The 21133-nt window shown below is 38.6% G+C and overlaps 1 protein-coding gene and 1 non-coding gene across 2 annotated transcripts; one reads left to right on the top strand and one right to left on the bottom strand.

Moving 5' to 3' along the window:
• The first annotated feature begins 582 nt into the window (after nucleotides 1–582).
• On the top strand, nucleotides 583–5319 carry LOC130934029 (uncharacterized). Its single transcript, XM_057863616.1, has 2 exons — nucleotides 583–1153; nucleotides 4766–5319. The coding sequence occupies exons 1-2, from the start codon at nucleotides 583–585 to the stop codon at nucleotides 5317–5319; spliced, it is 1125 nt and encodes a 374-aa protein (XP_057719599.1).
• A 15307-nt stretch (nucleotides 5320–20626) lies between these two features.
• Nucleotides 20627–20734, bottom strand: LOC130937506 (small nucleolar RNA R71). Its single transcript, XR_009068722.1, has one exon. It is a non-coding gene; the product is annotated as a small nucleolar RNA R71 (small nucleolar RNA).
• Nucleotides 20735–21133: the final 399 nt, after the last annotated feature.

Raw genomic sequence — 21133 nt, 5'->3', positions numbered from 1 at the left:
GGTCAGGACTTGGGATGTTGTATGTATATATATGTATATAGTTATTATCTAGCTATATCTAGGGGTGTTCTAACTAACAGTCTATATTCTAATAAAGGCTGAATCACCGAATGTTGTCAACTACTTGTGATGTGTTTATGTGTGGTTGTTTGTAACTGTTTTATATATTATTAGTTGTGAATTGATTATGAATGATACTGTTTGTTAATCCAAATGTTTTCAAAAAAAAAGTGCCTCGCAAATTAACTATGTTTTTAAAAGCGAATCAGGCTCATATGATAAATAATAGATAATAATTAGGAAGACAAGTTGGTAGCGCTCAGTTTCTAGTATGATCATGACGTACAAGAAATTGGGTCGTTACAATTTGGTATCAGAGCAGTTCGTTCCCAGTAGAGCCTGGGGAGTGGACTGACTATGCTTCATTGCATACTCTGTTGTGTGTCTCATGCTTATAGGATATCTCAATGATATGTGTTGCATGATCGTTTCTGTGTTTTTATTTTGGGAATGTTCACACTTAACTTGAGGTATTGAGACTGATCACCTTAATAACGATTGTTTGGTGTGAACAGGACTACAATGAGACCACAGAGACGGAGTGCGCGAGAAGGAACCCCTAGTGATAACCGAGAGAGAGAACAGGAAACGTTTATGACTACCATGAACGCTGTAGCTGAGGCAGTGCGTGAGGCTGCAGTTGCAGCGGCTAGGGCTGTTGACCGTCTTGGAGTGAGAAACAGGAATGAGAATGAGCATGGGGAGGATAGTAGGAATGATGAGAACAACTTAGGGCATCCTGAAAGACCTATGACCCTTGCGACCTTTCTAAAGGTTAACCCGCCTAAGTTTAAAGGTACACTCGTTGCGACCGATGCTGACAACTGGTTTCGAGGTATCGAACGATCACTGCGAGCGCAACATGTTCCGGAAGGCCAACACGTGGAGTTCGCTACTTATATGCTGGAAGGAGAAGCGGAGCATTGGTGGCAGGGGATACAGCGACTACTGCAACAGAATGAAAATGACATTCCTTGGGATACCTTTAGGGATGAATTTTATAAGAAGTATTTCCCGAGAGCAGCACGTGATGCCAAGGAGATGGAGCTTATGCAGCTGAAACAAGGGGATATGACTATTGCTGAGTATGCCCGTAAATTCGATGACTTGTGTCGTTTCTCCAAGATTTGTCAAGGGAACCCAGCAGACTTTGAGGAATGGAAGTGTTTAAAGTTTGAAGGAGGACTTGATACGTAAAAATTAGAATTTCACGTATAACCGGCAAGTATACCGGGTCGTATCAAGTAATAAGACTCACAAAGAGTGAGGTCGATCCCACGGAGATTGGTAGATTAAGCAACTTTAGTTAATGGTAAATTTAGTCAAGCAAACATAGTTTTGATTTCATGAGCATTTTGATTTTTGAACATAATTGCAAGAATGTAAATGACACAAAATGTAAAGAACTAGAAAAGAAAAATTAAATGAAAGTAAATAACGGAAACTTAAATTGCAAGAAACTTAAATGACATCAAAGATAAATTGCAAGGAATTAAAGGTTGCAGAAATTTAAAGAACATAAGAGTAAATAGCATGAATTAAAGGAACAAAATGTAGATGACAAGAAGAATAAAATGACCGAATGTAAAAGGGAATTGGGTTGTGGGAAATTAAACAACTAGAGGCAATAGAAATAAGAATTGATGGTAGAGAAGATCATTAGGGATCAGAGATGCAAGTTTTCATGAATTGATGTTAGTCAAATCCTTCTCAATCATGGGTATAGATCCATGGCAAGTGGGTGATTGAATCCCAATCTCTTGGTGATTCAATCTCTCTCAACATAACCAAATGCCACTCTCGTGATCTATTTGTTCATGAGAAGAGATGAAGCTCCTTTCTAATCCAGCCACACAATTCCTATAATCTCAACCAAGGAGAGTTACATCTCACATACTAACCAAGGTATATTGATTGAAGGAATCATGAAAGGATGAACTCTAAACTGAATTATGTGGCTCATTCCTCAAATTCACCACATAATTCATGTAGATTAACCCCTCTCTCGATGGTGGTTGAATCTATGAAGAGCAAGAGTTCCCTCTTTAGATCAACCACTAAAATTGAGGAGGAAAAGATGAATTCACCAACTCATTTCAACAAGCAGAGCTCATCCCCCTAATGAATGTGGGGTTTAGTGAGTCATAGCTCCAATTTCAACAACAATTGCCATAAATCAAAATTAAACTAAGTGTAAAGGAAGAAGAAGAAGAAGAATGAAATGCTTCAAGATTAAGAAAATGAAGAAGAAGAGTTCCAAGATGAACCCAGAATTAGCTCTCTGGCTCTCCTCCCGGAAGTACCAAAAGAGTTTCCAATACAAGTGCTCAAAAGTGTCCCAAAAATTCTCAGTGTCAAAAACAGTATTCAAAAGTGTAAAAGTGTAAAAGTCTAAAAGTGTAAAAGTGTAAAAATGTAAAAGTGTAAAAGTGTAAAAGTGTAAAAGTCCCCTACAAGTACATCAATCTCTTCTATTTACACTACCCCTAAAACTCTTTCAAAGATCTTCAAGTGGGTTAGCAATATGGGCTTTCTCATTGTTGAATTCTTGGCTCAATTGGAAGTGTTGCTAGGCTTGGAATGGAGGAGTTCATTCATCATGTTTCTGGCCCATTGACTTGGCGTTATTGGCACTAACTCCAGGCCAAATGCACGTTGGCAACGTGCTTGACATTTTCCTGGAAGTGAAGTATGAGACTTGGGCGTTGCTAGCCCAAGTTGTAGCCAACAACTTGCTTTTCCTCTTCTTGGCCTTACTTTCATGCTAATTGTAGCCCAGAATTTGAGTGTCAACCTTCAGCTTCAATATGGACTATTATACATCATTGGAAAGCTCTTGATGTCTATTTTCTAATGCCACTAGAATCACCTCAATTGGACTTTCCTAGCTCAAGTTATGGTTCCTCAAAGAAGGTAAGGTCAAGCTGCCAAGTTGTTGCCAAGTTGTTGTGAATAACGCACCCTCAACCCCAAGTTAGCAACGTGCTCGAGCATCACTCTCCCAAGGCAAGGACTTGAGGCTGGCGTTGTTGCAAAACACGCCCCCTTTGTGCACGTTGGCAACGTGCTCGATCCCACAGCCAAGGATCATCTCTAGCTCCCTTGAATTTCATTTCATGTTCTTGTTTTTAGGGCCTAAAGATGACTCTGGTTTGGCTTCAATTTTGTGCTCCATCATAGACTATTATATATGGTTGGAAAGCTCTGAATGTCAGCTTTCCAATGCAACTGGAAGCACTCAATTTGGATCTCTGTAGCTCAAGATATCTTCCATTGAAGAGGACATGTTCAGGCTGCCTTGTTTTGGTAAGTTGGCGTTGGCAACGCCCATCTAGCGTTGGCAACGTGAGTGGTGCAGCATTTGGGCGTTTGGAACTTGGTTGGTGCGCCATTGGGCGTTTGGCAGCCTGGTTGGTGCGCCATTGGGCGTTTGGCAGCCTGGTTGGTGCGCCATTGGGCGTTTGGCAGCCTGGTTGGTGCGCCAAGACTTGGTGCCAAAATTTGCTTGTGTGTGGCGTTGGCAACGCCAGATTCAAGTTGGCAACGCCAACTTTGCTTCTTCCAGAGCCAAGCTTGCCTTGCTTGTGTGTGGCGTTGGCAACGCCAGATTCAAGTTGGCAACGCCAACTTTGCTTCTTCCAGGGCCAAGCTTGCCTTGCTTGTGTGTGGCGTTGGCAACGCCAGATTCAAGTTGGCAACGCCAACTTTGCTTCTTCCAGGGCCAAGCTTGATAGTGTGGCGTTGTTAGCCTGCGTTGTCCTCAAACACGCCAATGCTTCCTAGCTCAAACAACGTGCTCGAGCTTCCATATTAGTGCCAAAATTGCTTGTGTGTGGCGTTGGCAACGCCACTCTCAAGTTGGCAACGCCAACTTTGCTTCTTGTCTTCCTCCAGGGCCAAGTTCCTTGCTTGTGTCTTGTGTGTGTGGCGTTGGCAACTTGGTTCTAGAGTTGGCAACGCCAACCTTGCTTCCAGGGCCAAGTTTGCTTGGTTGTGTGGCGTTGGCAACGCCCATCTTGAGTTGGCAACGTGCTCGAGCCTCCTTTCCTAGCTCCAGGCATTGCTTCCCACGTTGCCAGTGAACACGCCCATAGAAGCTGGCGTTGGCAACTTGAATGTTGCCTAGTCTTGGCGTTGGCAACTTGGATGTTGCATGTGATGGGCGTTGGCAACTTGGATGTTGCTTAGTCTTGTGTGTGGCGTTGGCAACTTGATTCTAGAGTTGGCAACGCCAACTTTGCTTCCAGGGTTGCCAAGCTTGCTTGGTGTGGTTGTGTGTGGCGTTGGCAACGCCAATCCCAAGTTGGCAACGCCAACTCCTTGCCTTGGTTGCCTCCAGGACCAAGCTTGCCTTGTGTTGTGGAGTTGGCAACGTGGATTCCAAGTTGGCAACGCCAACTTTGCCCAGCTTGCATCATTCTTGCTTCCATGCCTCCTTGTTTCATCACCTATCATCAACAAGGGAAATAGCTTCAAAGTCTTACCAATTCAAGCAATAAATTTCATGAGATTCATTCATACTCATTCATATATGCATTCCTTAAATCATTTGCATGAATTAGGCTAGAATTAACATGTTCCTTAATATCATCATGCATGGAAACAAAACTCATAAAAGGACTTGTTTATTTAGAGAAAATGAGTGAAATTAAGCTAAAACTAACTAAGCTAACTAACTAATAATGCAAATATGCATTTGCATCAGGACTCCGAGAAGAACTGATGAATTCTGTTGTTCCGCTAGAAATACGAAATTTTGCTGAACTAGTGAATAAAAGTAAACTAGTGGAAGAATGTTCAAAGAAGTTGGCGATAGCTCGAGCAAGTCGTAGGGAGGATTTACAAAGAGACTTTGTTCAGAATTTAGCCCCTCAAGGTCACAACTTCAAAGCCATTGGTCAATTCCAGCATTGGAATGGAAACCACCGAGCTGTCAGCCTTCTAACTTGCAATAATGGTAGTGACAATAACCGTGACATTCGACAAGGACATGAGAGTCAACCTCATCAAGCTCATAATGGTGTAATATGCCCAACTTATGGAAAGAACCATGGTAGTAGGCTTTGCCGGGTTAGAACAGGTTTATGTTACTATTGTAATAAGGAAGGACATCGGGCAAGAGACTGTCGAAAAAGAATGGTAGATGAGTCTGCTGGCAACACTATAAAGTTTGGATCTATCGCTCGAGGTAAGTTCTATGCTAAGAATTTGCTTAAGTCAGATATCATTGAAACTTTTTACCTACGCCTCAAATTTTGAGGGCAAAATTTTCTTTTAGGAGGGTAGAATGTAACAACCCTAATTTTCGAGTACGTGAGATCTTTTCTAAAGATACGGAGAACTCCGGAGGATCGGTAAAAGGAGAACCTTTAATATATCATCAAGTATCTCAATCCCCATTGTCATTATGTCATCTTTAAGCTAGAACCTTTTCCGAGTCAAGCTCGATAACGCAGTCACGAAGAACATAGTTTTTGAACCGTATCGGTTAGGAGTTTTGATCCGATTTTTCGTAAATAGTCTCAGTTTGACGAACCGGACTCGATTCATGAGAGAAGAGAGATAATAGGGTAATATCATCATTATATGAGTATTAGAAGCTTCTTGAATGATATTATAAGGTTACCTGGTCTGTTTTTGTTAAAAACAGAAAATCGGTTTAACCGGGTTCACAGTTTACTGGTGCAGCTTAGGACCAGCACTCTCTGATGACTTTAGCAATGCTAAGGCCTCATCATACATGTTTTATTCTCATAATAAATATGTTACTATTGTCATTTATGCTAGTAGCTCAGAAAATAATTTTTAGAGATATTTTTACGAGTGTTCCGATACACCTAGTTTTAGTTGTTATACACCTGAGATATTTTAATATTATTTTAATCCACCTCCAAGCCAACCAATCACAACTCACCCTACACCCCCAAAACCCCCAAGGCTGCCTCATTTGCTCATTGTGGCCGAAAATCACCAAGAGAAAAAGGAGAGAAAGTTCTTGGTTCATAAATCTTCAAAGCTTGATTTCTTCTGAACTAAAACTCAAATCAAAACTCTGATTTCACCAAAATGATCCTCTCTTCTTCCTCTACATAACCATGTGACTTATCAAGGCTGGAAATAAGGTGAGATGGCTGTTCCTTTCCCCTTTCAATTCGGTTTTCAAGGAAAACCATGCAAAACATGTGTTTTCTTGATGTTCTTCCTTAGGAATCATGCTTAACTTGACTTGAGGGCCAAGAAACGTGACTTTCCAGAAAGTCTAAGGTTAGAAATCACTTCCTAACATGCTGAGTGAGATTTGGTTAGTTGAGGATTTTTGGATTTAAAGTTGTTCTTGATGTGATTTAGGAAGAAAAAATGCTTAAGGACCACCTGAAAGTTTGATTGAATTAGGAGCAGCAAAATCAAGGTAGGGTGTCACGAAATTAATCTTGATTATTTGTGTTTGAGATGTGTGAATGTTGTATTATTTGGCTGTGCTAAAAATTGGTTGCATATATGATTGATTCTTGGTGAAAATTTGGTGAAATTTTGATGAAATTTGATGAAATTCAAGCTTTAAAGTTCATGTTCTTGGGCAGCTGGAAAAACGAAACCCTAAGCTTAAATTGAGGGTCAATTTGTGTTGAAATCATGTAGAAAAGATGGGGTTTTAGTGGCTGCTAATTTATTATGAATTATAGTAAAAATCGGTTGCTGAAAAGACTGAAAAACGGGTAAAAACAGAGAAAGAATCTGAAGAATTTATGAAGAACATGAAGAACACTTTGAGTGTGATGAAGAACAATGAAGAACAGGCCTTAGATCTTAAAAAGGGCAAGGAAGTAAAATTTTTGGTGTTTTAGGGGTTGTTTGGTAATTTCTGAAAGTTAGGGTGGTAAAAGTAGAAATATTAAAAGTTACGGGTGGTAAAAAGTGAATTTTAAAGGTTAAAAGTATAAGTGAGTTAATTTTCAAAAATTTAATAATAAAATAATAAATAATAATAAAATATTAAATAATAATATTTAATTAAAAATAATATTTTAATAAAAATAATAAAATAATGCCGAAAAGGCAGTTTTCTGTAAAAGCTTTAGAAAGACAACTTTAAGTGCAGAATCTCATAATTACCTTCATAAAACACTTAGGGAGTGGTAATAACATGTTAGTGAGGAAAAGATAAAGAAAAGATAAAGGTTGAAGAAAAGATAAAAGTCAAAGAAAAAGTCTGTAAAGTTTTAATGACAGAAAACAGACAGAGATTAGTGAACGAATTAGGGCAACTTAGATAATACTTGAGTTGCGACTAGGGTTAGGTATTATATGAAAAGTTAAACTGTTTCAGTATAGACTTAATGAACCTATACTTGGGACATGCTAACTATTCATACCGAAATTTACATAAGCTTCAACTATATATGTTAAGCAGAGAAAATCAGAGCAGAGTAGGGAAACACAGAGAACAGAATAATCAGAGTTGAGGAAAGAGATAAAGAGGAGAAGAGTAACATATATAAAGGAAATAGTAATCAGAGAAAAATAAAGAGATACAGAAAACAGAGTAATTAGAGCAGAGTAAAGAGATAAAGAGAAAGTTAAGAAAGGTTTAGGAATATGTGTTAAGGATTCAAAGGGAAAGAGGAAATGAAGATTGATTTGTGGATTTGTTGAGGTTGAGAAAGGATAACGAAAAATGATAAAAAGCGGGAATACCCCACAAACTGTTAGTTGTTTAACTACGGGGGACACCCATGAACTGATAATTGGTTGAATTCGGGAAGTACCCACGAACTGAATGATCATTGATCTCGGGGAACCCATAAATTGTTATTTGTTTTATAAGCGGGAAAAACCCACAGACTGATAATCATTGATTACGGGAATAACCCATGAATCTTTGTATGTTGATCTCGGGTATAACCCACGAACTGAAGATCACTATGTTATTGTGTATTGATCTCGGGGAATAACCCACGAACTGAAGATCTCTGTTTTATTGTTGTGAATTGATCTCGGGGACGCCCACGAACTGAGGATCACTGTTTCCCCTTGTGCGTATATTATGGGGTCGGGCTTTGCGCCGACTGCCGGTAGTCACGAAGGAGTGGTATTCTTATCACCGACACATATGCACTAAGGACACAAAGGGAAGCCATATCTGGGACTTGTTCCTAGGTAATGTCGGGATGCAGGGTGTAAACCGACACGTGAGCTCATGGCCTGCATAGGACAGACATGCATCATACTTGGTTGTGCATTTCCTCTGTCATGATTGTTGAGTAAATGTATGCTTTGTTTGTTTGTATTCTATTCTTTGTATTTGTGTTGTATTTTCTTGTATTCTTTTGTTTGTGTCCTGCTTTCTGTTGTCTCTATTTTTTTTAATTTATCTATCTTCTGTTTACTGCTCATCTATATTCTGTTATTCATCTGCCAAACAACATAGAATTAATGAACTTAGCTAATAACCCCGACCCTACTAAGAACTCCCCAGTTCTTACCCCTTCTCTCTCCCTTCCCCCTTCAGATGGAAGCAAGAGTTTCTTTCCGTAGTTCGCTGACGACCGTTTGCAAAAAGGATTTCGCTCTAGGTAGTCTTCTGAGTCTAGGGTGAATCCCATTCTCTGTTTATATGTATATACTGTGAGACCAGCCAATGTCCGCACCCCGTTTGTACGTGAACTTTAACCTAAATCCTCTGTGCGAGACTCCTGTTGTGTGGCTACTTGATGAGGTACCAGAGAGATGTCATATGGCAATGTCTGATCGTGCAGAGGAGTAACAAATGATGTTCTACCTTTTGATGATGTTCCACCTGACTTGAGTTTTGAAGACTTAGAACGTACTTTCCCTCGCTTTAGTAGTTTAGAGGGACTAGGTGAGTATAGAGTCTAGGCTAGCCTGGGTGCCAGCTTAGGGACCTCTTGAACAGGTCAGGACTTGGGATGTTGTATGTATATATATGTATATAGTTATTATCTAGCTATATCTAGGGGTGTTCTAACTAACAGTCTATATTCTAATAAAGGCTGAATCACCGAATGTTGTCAACTACTTGTGATGTGTTTATGTGTGGTTGTTTGTAACTGTTTTATATATTATTAGTTGTGAATTGATTATGAATGATACTGTTTGTTAATCCAAATGTTTTCAAAAAAAAAGTGCCTCGCAAATTAACTATGTTTTTAAAAGCGAATCAGGCTCATATGATAAATAATAGATAATAATTAGGAAGACAAGTTGGTAGCGCTCAGTTTCTAGTATGATCATGACGTACAAGAAATTGGGTCGTTACAATTTGGTATCAGAGCAGTTCGTTCCCAGTAGAGCCTGGGGAGTGGACTGACTATGCTTCATTGCATACTCTGTTGTGTGTCTCATGCTTATAGGATATCTCAATGATATGTGTTGCATGATCGTTTCTGTGTTTTTATTTTGGGAATGTTCACACTTAACTTGAGGTATTGAGACTGATCACCTTAATAACGATTGTTTGGTGTGAACAGGACTACAATGAGACCACAGAGACGGAGTGCGCGAGAAGGAACCCCTAGTGATAACCGAGAGAGAGAACAGGAAACGTTTATGACTACCATTAACGCTGTAGCTGAGGCAGTGCGTGAGGCTGCAGTTGCAGCGGTTAGGGCTGTTGACCGTCTTGGAGTGAGAAACAGGAATGAGAATGAGCATGGGGAAGATAGTAGGAATGATGAGAACAACTTAGGGCATCCTGAAAGACCTATGACCCTTGCGACCTTTCTAAAGGTTAACCCGCCTAAGTTTAAAGGTACACTCGTTGCGACCGATGCTGACAACTGGTTTCGAGGTATCGAACGATCACTGCGAGCGCAACATGTTCCGGAAGGCCAACACGTGGAGTTCGCTACTTATATGCTGGAAGGAGAAGCGGAGCATTGGTGGCAGGGGATACAGCGACTACTGCAATAGAATGAAAATGACATTCCTTGGGATACCTTTAGGGATGAATTTTATAAGAAGTATTTCCCGAGAGCAGCACGTGATGCCAAGGAGATGGAGCTTATGCAGCTGAAACAAGGGGATATGACTATTGCTGAGTATGCCCGTAAATTCGATGACTTGTGTCGTTTCTCCAAGATTTGTCAAGGGAACCCAGCAGACTTTGAGGAATGGAAGTGTTTAAAGTTTGAAGGAGGACTCCGAGAAGAACTGATGAATTCTGTTGTTCCGCTAGAAATACGAAATTTTGCTGAACTAGTGAATAAAAGTAAACTAGTGGAAGAATGTTCAAAGAAGTTGGCGATAGCTCGAGCAAGTCGTAGGGAGGATTTACAAAGAGACTTTGTTCAGAATTTAGCCCCTCAAGGTCATAACTTCAAAGCCATTGGTCAATTCCAGCATTGGAATGGAAACCACCGAGCTGTCAGCCTTCTAACTTGCAATAATGGTAGTGACAATAACCGTGACATTCGACAAGGACATGAGAGTCAACCTCATCAAGCTCATAATGGTGTAATATGCCCAACTTATGGAAAGAACCATGGTAGTAGGCTTTGCCGGGTTAGAACAGGTTTATGTTAATATTGTAATAAGGAATGACATCGGGCAAGAGACTGTCGGAAAAGAATGGTAGATGAGTCTGCTGGCAACACTATAAAGTTTGGATCTATCGCTCGAGGTAAGTTCTATGCTAAGAATTTGCTTAAGTCAGATATCATTGAAACTTTTTACCTACGCCTCAAATTTTGAGGGCAAAATTTTCTTTTAGGAGGGTAGAATGTAACAACCCTAATTTTCGAGTACGTGAGATCTTTTCTAAAGATACGGAGAACTCCGGAGGATCGGTAAAAGGAGAACCTTTAATATATCATCAAGTATCTCAATCCCCATTGTCATTATGTCATCTTTAAGCTAGAACCTTTTTCGAGTCAAGCTCGATAACGCAGTCACGAAGAACATAGTTTTTGAACCGTATCGGTTAGGAGTTTTGATCCGATTTTTCGTAAATAGTCTCAGTTTGACGAACCGGACTCGATTCATGAGAGAAGAGAGATAATAGGGTAATATCATCATTATATGAGTATTAGAAGCTTCTTGAATGATATTATAAGGTTACCTGGTCTGTTTTTGTTAAAAACAGAAAATCGGTTTAACCGGGTTCACAGTTTACTGGTGCAGCTTAGGACCAGCACTCTCTGATGACTTTAGCAATGCTAAGGCCTCATCATACATGTTTTATTCTCATAATAAATATGTTACTATTGTCATTTATGCTAGTAGCTCAGAAAATAATTTTTAGAGATATTTTACGAGTGTTCCAATACACCTAGTTTTAGTTGTTATACACCTGAGATATTTTAATATTATTTTAATCCACCTCCAAGCCAACCAATCACAACTCACCCTACACCCCCAAAACCCCCAAGGCTGCCTCATTTGCTCATTGTGGCCGAAAATCACCAAGAGAAAAAGGAGAGAAAGTTCTTGGTTCATAAATCTTCAAAGCTTGATTTCTTCTGAACTAAAACTCAAATCAAAACTCCGATTTCACCAAAATGATCCTCTCTTCTTCCTCTACATAACCATGTGACTTATCAAGGCTGGAAATAAGGTGAGATGGCTGTTCCTTTCCCCTTTCAATTCGGTTTTCAAGGAAAACCATGCAAAACATGTGTTTTCTTGATGTTCTTCCTTAGGAATCATGCTTAACTTGACTTGAGGGCCAAGAAACGTGACTTTCCAGAAAGTCTAAGGTTAGAAATCACTTCCTAACATGCTGAGTGAGATTTGGTTAGTTGAGGATTTTTGGATTTAAAGTTGTTCTTGATGTGATTTAGGAAGAAAAAATGCTTAAGGACCACCTGAAAGTTTGATTGAATTAGGAGCAGCAAAATCAAGGTAGGGTGTCACGAAATTAATCTTGATTATTTGTGTTTGAGATGTGTGAATGTTGTATTATTTGGATGTGCTAAAAATTGGTTGCATATATGATTGATTCTTGGTGAAAATTTGGTGAAATTTTGATGAAATTTGATGAAATTCAAGCTTTAAAGTTCATGTTCTTGGGCAGCTGGAAAAACGAAACCCTAAGCTTAAATTGAGGGTCAATTTGTGTTGAAATCATGTAGAAAATATGGGGTTTTAGTGGCTGCTAATTTATTATGAATTATAGTAAAAATCGGTTGCTGAAAAGACTGAAAAACGGGTAAAAAAACAGAGAAAGAATCTGAAGAATTTATGAAGAACATGAAGAACACTTTGAGTGTGATGAAGAACAATGAAGAACAGGCCTTAGATCTTAAAAAGGGCAAGGAAGTAAAATTTTTGGTGTTTTAGGGGTTGTTTGGTAATTTCTGAAAGTTAGGGTGGTAAAAGTAGAAATATTAAAAGTTACGGGTGGTAAAAAGTGAATTTTAAAGGTTAAAAGTATAAGTGAGTTAATTTTCGAAAATTTAATAATAAAATAATAAATAATAATAAAATATTAAATAATAATATTTAATTAAAAATAATATTTTAATAAAAATAATAAAATAATGCAGAAAAGGCAGTTTTCTGTAAAAGCTTTAGAAAGACAACTTTAAGTGCAGAATCTCATAATTACCTTCATAAAACACTTAGGGAGTGGTAATAACATGTTAGTGAGGAAAAGATAAAGAAAAGATAAAGGTTGAAGAAAAGATAAAAGTCAAAGAAAAAGTCTGTAAAGTTTTAATGACAGAAAACAGACAGAGATTAGTGAACGAATTAGGGCAACTTAGATAGTACTTGAGTTGCGACTAGGGTTAGGTATTATATGAAAAGTTAAACTGTTTCAGTATAGACTTAATGAACCTATACTTGGGACAGGCTAACTATTCATACCGAAATTTACATAAGCTTCAACTATATATGTTAAGCAGAGAAAATCAGAGCAGAGTAGGGAAACACAGAGAACAGAATAATCAGAGTTGAGGAAAGAGATAAAGAGAAGAAGAGTAACATATATATAAAGGAAATAGTAATCAGAGAAAAATAAAGAGATACAGAAAACAGAGTAATTAGAGCAGAGTAAAGAGATAAAGAGAAAGTTAAGAAAGGTTTAGGAATATGTGTTAAGGATTCAAAGGGAAAGAGGAAATGAAGATTGATTTGTGGATTTGTTGAGGTTGAGAAAGGATAACGAAAAATGATAAAAGGCGGGAATACCCCACAAACTGTTAGTTGTTTAACTACGGGGGACACCCATGAACTGATAATTGGTTGAATTCGGGAAGTACCCACGAACTGAATGATCATTGATCTCGGGGAACCCATAAATTGTTATTTGTTTTATAAGCGGGAAAAACCCACGGATTGATAATCATTGATTACGGGAATAACCCATGAATCTTTGTATGTTGATCTCGGGTATAACCCACGAACTGAAGATCACTATGTTATTGTGTATTGATCTCGGGGAATAACCCACGAACTGAAGATCTCTGTTTTATTGTTGTGAATTGATCTCGGGGACGCCCACGAACTGAGGATCACTGTTTCCCCTTGTGCGTATATTATGGGGTCGGGCTTTGCGCCGACTGCCGGTAGTCACGAAGGAGTGGTATTCTTATCACCGACACATATGCACTAAGGACACAAAGGGAAGCCATATCTGGGACTTGTTCCTAGGTAATGTCGGGATGCAGGGTGTAAACCGACACGTGAGCTCATGGCCTGCATAGGACAGACATGCATCATACTTGGTTGTGCATTTCCTCTGTCATGATTGTTGAGTAAATGTATGCTTTGTTTGTTTGTATTCTATTCTTTGTATTTGTGTTGTATTTTCTTATATTCTTTTGTTTGTGTCCTGCTTTCTGTTGTCTCTATTTTTTTAATTTATCTATCTTCTGTTTACTGCTCATCTATATTCTGTTATTCATCTGCCAAACAACATAGAATTAATGAACTTAACTAATAACCCCGACCCTACTAAGAACTCCCCAGTTCTTACCCCTTCTCTCTCCCTTCCCCCTTCAGATGGAAGCAAGAGTTTCTTTCCGTAGTTCACTGACGACCGTTTGCAAAAAGAATTTCGCTCTAGGTAGTCTTCTGAGTCTAGGGTGAATCCCATTCTCTGTTTATATGTATATACTGTGAGACCAGCCAATGTCGCACCCCGTTTGTACGTGAACTTTAACCTAAATCCTCTGTGCGAGACTCTTGTTGTGTGGCTACTTGATGAGGTACCAGAGAGATGTCATATGGCAATGTCTGATCGTGCAGAGGAGTAACAAATGATGTTCTACCTTTTGATGATGTTCCACCTGATTTGAGTTTTGAAGACTTAGAACGTACTTTCCCTCGCTTTAGTAGTTTAGAGGGACTAGGTGAGTATAGAGTCTAGGCTAGCCTGGGTGCCAGCTTAGGGACCTCTTGAACAGGTCAGGACCTGGGATGTTGTATGTATATATATGTATATAGTTATTATCTAGCTATATCTAGGGGTGTTCTAACTAACAGTCTATATTCTAATAAAGGCTGAATCACCGAATGTTGTCAACATCTTGTGATGTGTTTATGTGTGGTTGTTTGTAACTGTTTTATATATTATTAGTTGTGAATTGATTATGAATGATACTGTTTGTTAATCCAAATGTTTTCAAAAAAAAAGTACCTCACAAATTAACTACGTTTTTAATAGCGAATCAGGCTCATATGATAAATAATAGATAATAATTAGGAAGACAAGTTGGTAGCGCTCAGTTTCTAGTATGATCATGACGTACAAGAAATTGGGTCGTTACATTGGCACAATTTGATCGACGCCACCGCGTCGCTGACGCGTCCGCGTCATGTGGGAAAAAGGCCTCCCACGCGAACGCGTGCCCTATAAATCGACATAAAAAGGGTGTATGGCCGAAAGTTGAGCTGGACTTGGGCTGCACTTGTACTAGTCACACAAGCCCCGCCACGCGAACACGTGCCCCACGCGTCCGCACCATTTTTCCCATCTGGCCATCAACGTGATCGCGTCAACCACGCGATCGCGTCAACCTAAATTTTGGCAAAACATAATTTAAACAGAGAGTTGTGCGAGCGTGAAGCTGCCCTCGCGCCACTAGTGCAAATCATGTCACGCGTCCGCGTGACCGATGCGTCCGCGTCATTTCATTTAAGGGCTTTCCACGCGACCGCGTGCCCTACGCGTCCGCGTCGCTTGCGCCGCCCAACTCATTCAAATATGCCAGATTATCTTTTCTTTTCTCATCCCATTCCTATTTTATTTCTCCCCCTTCCTTCTTCCTCCCTTCTTTCTCTCATCTACCCCCTCTTTCCTACCACCATTATCAAGGTTTTTCTTCTCTCTTCTTCCCTCCTTACTATTTCATTCTTCTTTTTATTTTCATATTTTCTTTTTCTTTCTCTTCTACTTTCTCTATCCATGTTTTCTTTTTCTTTTCTTCTTCCTTTTTTTGGTGTTAGAAATTTATTTGGGTCATTATTCTTATATGTTGCTTGTAGATTGTTTAGGACTTGTTTAACAGTTATATATTATTTTTATAAGGGTTTCTTGCATGTTCAAAAATTAATTCTTCCATACCTTATTTAACACGCATGCTATGTGTTTGTGAAAACGCCCATATGGCATTATGCACTATTTTTAGACTATTCTAAATGCTTGCTTTTCATAAATACCCCTTCTATATTTTATTGCTTAAATATAATTGTTATTACAAACAGATTATTAGTTGGAAAGACTTGGTAATCTAACTTGGACATTGAATGCTTGATCTATGCTACTCATGCCCTTGCCGGCATGCCAATAACCACCTGGCTTTTAACTGTCATCACATGCACTTATTTTATTTCTATTGTTGATTTGCCACATGTAGTCATGACCATGTGTTCATATCATTATCCTTTCCTGTGCATTGATTACCACCTTTCCCATTCTTTTCCTTGCTATAACCCTTGAAATACTCATGTCTTTACTCGTTTCCTTTCAGGATGGCCACCAAGAAAGGCAAGGAGAAAGCTACCCCCAAATTCACAGCAAGAAAAGGAACAAAAAGAGCATTAGTGGCAGAGCCTTCTTCAAATGTGGTTAAGCCCTCAACAAAAATAATTAAAAGGATTATAAAGGTCGATGAAAAGGAAAAAGCATTCCCAGCAAAGGACACTGCACGATTTTCCAATCGCTATTGTGAGTAGATGTTCCCCATTCTGGCAGCTCGGAATTACAACAATGAACACCTTCTTATCCTTCCACCTCGTATTGCCACATTTGTTGAGCCACAAATTGCACAAAGACATTGGGGATTCCTACAGAGACAGCCACGACAGGTTAATCTTTTTTGTGTAGTTGAGTTCTACTCCAACTTTCACTTGCCGACCCTGCAGTCTGTTTACATCCGTCAGAAGCAAGTCCCCATTACAGAAGAGGCCATTCAGCGAGCCTTAGATCTTCCCCCTGCTCCAGAAGGACTAGACATTTTTCAAGAAGCCGCACTCAAGCACCAGGTGTACAAATTTGACTGGGACGCTGTTCTCAGAGTTATCGGACAACCTGGCAGCAAATGGATCTTTGGATACCATCGTTCCCGTCCTAAGAGAATCTCGGCTTCCGCACTCACCTTAGAGGCTCACGTATGGGTAGGGGTGGAAACAGGCCAGGCCAGGCCAGGCTTTGCTCTTAACAGGTCTGGCCTGTCATACAGTTGATTGGCCTGAGCCTGGCCTGCAGCCTGTTATAGGCTCTTTATAAAGTACTAGGCCTGGCCTGTTATTCAGCCTGGCCTGACCTGAAACCTGTTAAAAGACCTGATATTTTTTTTTACCAAAATAAAAATACTATTTAAAAAAATTATTTTTTAATAAAAATTGTTATATATAATATGTCATATATTTAATATTTATAAAAATTTTAAACTTCTAACATATTTAAAATATATAAAAATATTTATAATAAAATATAATAAAATTAAAATATCTCATAATTTTATTAATAATAAATAATTATTTATATATTTAATTATATTTTAACAGGCCCAGGCAGGCATGACAGGCCTATAAGGCTAATTAGTAAGCCTGGGCCTGGCCAATTAATGTATTAAGGCTTTTAAAAGAGTGTGGGTCTGTACCTATTTTATAACAGGCCAGGCCAGGCCAGGCCAAACACAGGCCAGGCCATGCCAGGCCAAACACAGGCCAAGCTGTAGGCCCCTGGCAGGCCACCTGGCCTTTTTCCACCCCTACGTATGGGCACAGATTATGTCCCATTACGTCTTTCCGAGCACTCATGAGTCCTCCTTCACCGCAGACATGGCCGTTCTACTATGGTGCATCCTCACAGAACAGCCTCTCAATCTACCAAGACACATTCGGAATGCTGTGGGACACGTGCAAATTGCAGGCAACCTTTCTTTCCCCGCCTTGGTCTAAGATCTTGTCTCAGCAGCCGGAGTCTCCTACAGAGCTGGGGACACCAAAGCCATACTTCCACGGGATGATCAGTACGTCCCTAACGGGAGATACCTCAAGCCACCACCTGCCACTACCAGTCAGTCCACAGAAGATGCTGAAGACATTCCACCATCTACTAGTCAGCTGCTGCATCAAATACTGAAGAGGTTGGACCAACAAGACCAGAAAGCAAAGCTCCGAGAGCGCCATAACCACCGCCCATTCAAATACCTCAAAGAGCTACTCACAGGAAACCACATACCTGAAGAGGACCCAGGCACTCCGGACACCACTTCCTTTACCAACACAGGGAGCCATGACGGTCCCGATTATGGAGATACTACCACCAGCCCACCCTTGTTCCTGACATATGACACAGAGGACGGTGCAAAGCCTTAAGTGTGGGGAGGTCGGTCAGTACCTGACTTCCGGAGGTAATTCTTTCCCACTAACACCAATTTCTTCTTCTTTAGTATAGGATAGATTGCATATTAGTAGGTTATTTGTATGCATGTTCTGCCTGATTAAAAAGACAATAAGTTTCTTTTAAGACCATATATTTTTTTGAAAATTTCACTAATTTAAATCAAACTATTTATGTTAATTTTGTTTGAAGTTGAAATTGGAACAGGATTTTTAAGCTAAAAGAACACACTGAGATTCCTACTAATGAATTACATAAGTATTTCTATCCTATTTTATGTTTTATCTATCTTTTGATTATCAAAATTCCATAACCATTTGAATCTGCCCGACTGAGATTTACAAGATGACCATAGCTTGCTTCAAGCCGACAATCTCCGTGGGATCGACCCTTACTCACGTAAGGTATTACTCGGACGACCCAGTGCACTTGCTGTCAGCTACGTGGAGTTGTGAAGAAAGTATGTGAGATCACGATTTTGTGTACCATATTTTTGGCGCCGTTGCCGGGGATTGTTCGAGTTTGGACAACTGACAGTTCATCTTGTTGCTCAGATTAGGTAATTTTCTTTTTTTATTTATTTTGTTCTTCAGGATTTTTAAGAATGAATTCTAGAGTTTTAGATGATGCTTTTATCATCACAGGAGCTTGTTGATTCCCATCATATTGGCTGTTGTATGTAATGTCCTGTTGAAGCTTGGCTAGCCATGTCTAATCTTTTTAGACTGAAGTTTTAGACTAACATTGCATGATTCCTGGAATTCTTATTAAAAATTTTTGAGTTTCTTATTTTCTTTTTCGAAATAATTTATGTTTTTTGTTTGAGTCTAGTGTCAAATTTTAAGTTTGGTGTCAATTGCATGTTTCTATTTTTCTTGCATTTTTTGAAAATATATGCATTGTGTTCTTCATTAATCTTCAAGTTATTCTTGATGATTTCCTTTGTCTGATCTTTAAATTCTCTTGTTTTGTGTCTTTTGTTGTTTTTCATGTGCATTCTCAAATTGTTAGTGTCTCTAGTAAGAAAATTTCTAAGTTTGGTGTCTTGCATGTCTTTCTTTTCTTAAAAATGTTCAAAATTATGTTCTTGATGTTAATTATGATCTTCATAGTGATCTTGATGTTCATCTTGACATTCAAAGTGTTCTTGCATGCATTCCTTGTTTTGATCTTAGATTTTCATGTTTAATTTCATTTTGTTGTTTTTCTCTCTCATCATTAGAAATTCAAAAAAATTCAAAATTATGTCTTTTCAAGTCAATAATATAGAGAATTGAAGATTCAGAACATACAGCAGAGGAATCACAGAGAAAAAGTTGTGCGTTCAAAACGCCCAGTAAAGAAGGATTTTTGGCGTTTAAACGCCATCCAGGGTACCTGGCTGGGTGTTTAACGCCCAAGGAGGTAGCCAAGTGGGCATTAAACGCCAGAATGGATACTATTCTGGGCGTTTAATGCCAGGATAACACCAGGGAGGTAATTTTGTTTTCAATTCAAATATTTTTCAATTTTTCAAGTTTTAAAACTAATTTTTCAAAATTTTATCTTTTTCATATCCTCTCTTATCAATCATATCTTTTTCAAAATCAAATTTTTTTCATTTTTCTTTTAATATTTTCGAAAATCCTTGCTAACAATTAATGTTGTGATTCAAAAATTTCAAGTTTGTTACTTTCTTGTTAAGAAAGGTTCAATATTTGAATTTTAGAATCATATCCTTTAATTTCTTGTTAGTCAAGTCATCAATTTTAAAAATCAAATCTATTTTTTTATTGTTTTTCAATCATATCTTTTTAAATCATATCTTTTTCAAATCATATTTTTTAAATTCTAAATTCAAAATCTCTTTCTAACTTCTTATCTTTTCAAAATTTATTACCTCTTATCTTTTTCAAAACCACCTAACTACTTCTCTCATTTCAAATTTTTGAAAACCACTAATAACTTTTTCAAAATTCTTTTTAATTAACTAATTGTTTTAAACTCTGATCTTATTTTATTTAAAAATTTTCAAAAATTCTCTCTCTCCCATCTCTTTTATTTAATCACTAACACTTATCCTCATTTAATAATTCGGACCCCCTCCCTCTCTATAAGTTTGAATTCTTCTCTCTACCTCATCCTTCTATTCTTCTTTTCCTCTGACACATCAAGGAATCTCTATACTGTGACATAGAGGATTCCATACCTTCTTTGTTTCATTCTCTTTCATATGAGCAGAAACAGGACAAATGCATTCTTATTGAAGCTGATCCTGAACCTGAAAGGACCTTGAAGAGAAAGCTAAGAGCAGTTAAAGCACAACACTCTGAAGAGGACCTGACAGAAAATTTTAAAAAGGAAGTAGACAAAACAGCCATGGCCGAACCTAACAACAACAATGCAAGGAAGGTGCTTGGTGATTTTACTGCACCAACTCCCGACTTCTATGGGAGAAGCATCTCTATTCTTGCCATTGGAGCAAACAACTTTGAGCTTAGGCCTCAATTAGTTTCTCTGATGCAACAGAATTGCAAGTTTCATGGACTTCCATTGGAAGATCCTCATCAGTTCTTGGCTAAATTTTAACAAATTTGTGACACTGTTAAGACCAATGGAGTTGATCTTGAGGTCTACAGACTTATGTTTTTCCCTTTTGCTGTAAGAGACAGAGCTAGTATATGGTTGAACTCACAACCTAGAGACAGCCTGAATTCTTGGGAAAAGCTGGTCAATGGCTTCTTGGCTAAATTCTTTCCATATCAAAAGATGAGTAAGCTTAGAGTGGAAGTTCAAACCTTCAAACAGAAGGAAGGTGAATCCCTCTATGAAGCTTGGGAAAGATACAAGTAATTGATTAGAACGTGTCCTTCTGACATGCTTTCAAAATGGAGCATCATAGGTATCTTCTATGATGGTCTGTCTGAGTTATCCAAGATATCATTGGACCATTCTGTAGGCGGATCTATTCATCTAAAGAAAACGCCTGCAGAAGCCCAGGAACTCATTGAAATAGTTGTAAATAACCAGTTCATGTACACTTCTGAAAGAAATCCTGTGAACAATGGGACAACTCAGAAGAAAGGAGTTTTTGAGATTGATATTCTGAATGCCATATTGGCTCAGAACAAATTATTGACTCAGCTAGTCAATATGATTTATCTAAATCTGACTAGATTGCAAGCTGCATCCAGCAGTAATAAAGAAGCATCTTCTGAAGAAGAAGCTTATGATCCTGAGAACCCTGTAATAGAAGAGGTGAATTACATGGGAGAACGCTAT

The sequence above is a fragment of the Arachis stenosperma genome, chromosome 6 (genome assembly GCF_014773155.1).
Source record: "Arachis stenosperma cultivar V10309 chromosome 6, arast.V10309.gnm1.PFL2, whole genome shotgun sequence".
Lineage (NCBI taxonomy): Eukaryota > Viridiplantae > Streptophyta > Magnoliopsida > Fabales > Fabaceae > Arachis > Arachis stenosperma.
Note: the sequence above shows the minus strand (reverse complement) of the source record. Positions and strands in the feature narration are given on the sequence as shown.

Excerpts from the sequence above, each read along its gene's own strand:
- LOC130934029 (XM_057863616.1), top strand. The coding sequence starts at position 583 with ATGAGACCACAGAGACGGAGTGCGCGAGAAGGAACCCCTAGTGATAAC. Across the intron at positions 1,154-4,765 it reads GACTATTGCTGAGTATGCCC|GACTCCGAGAAGAACTGATG; the intron begins GTAAATTCGATG and ends CATTTGCATCAG.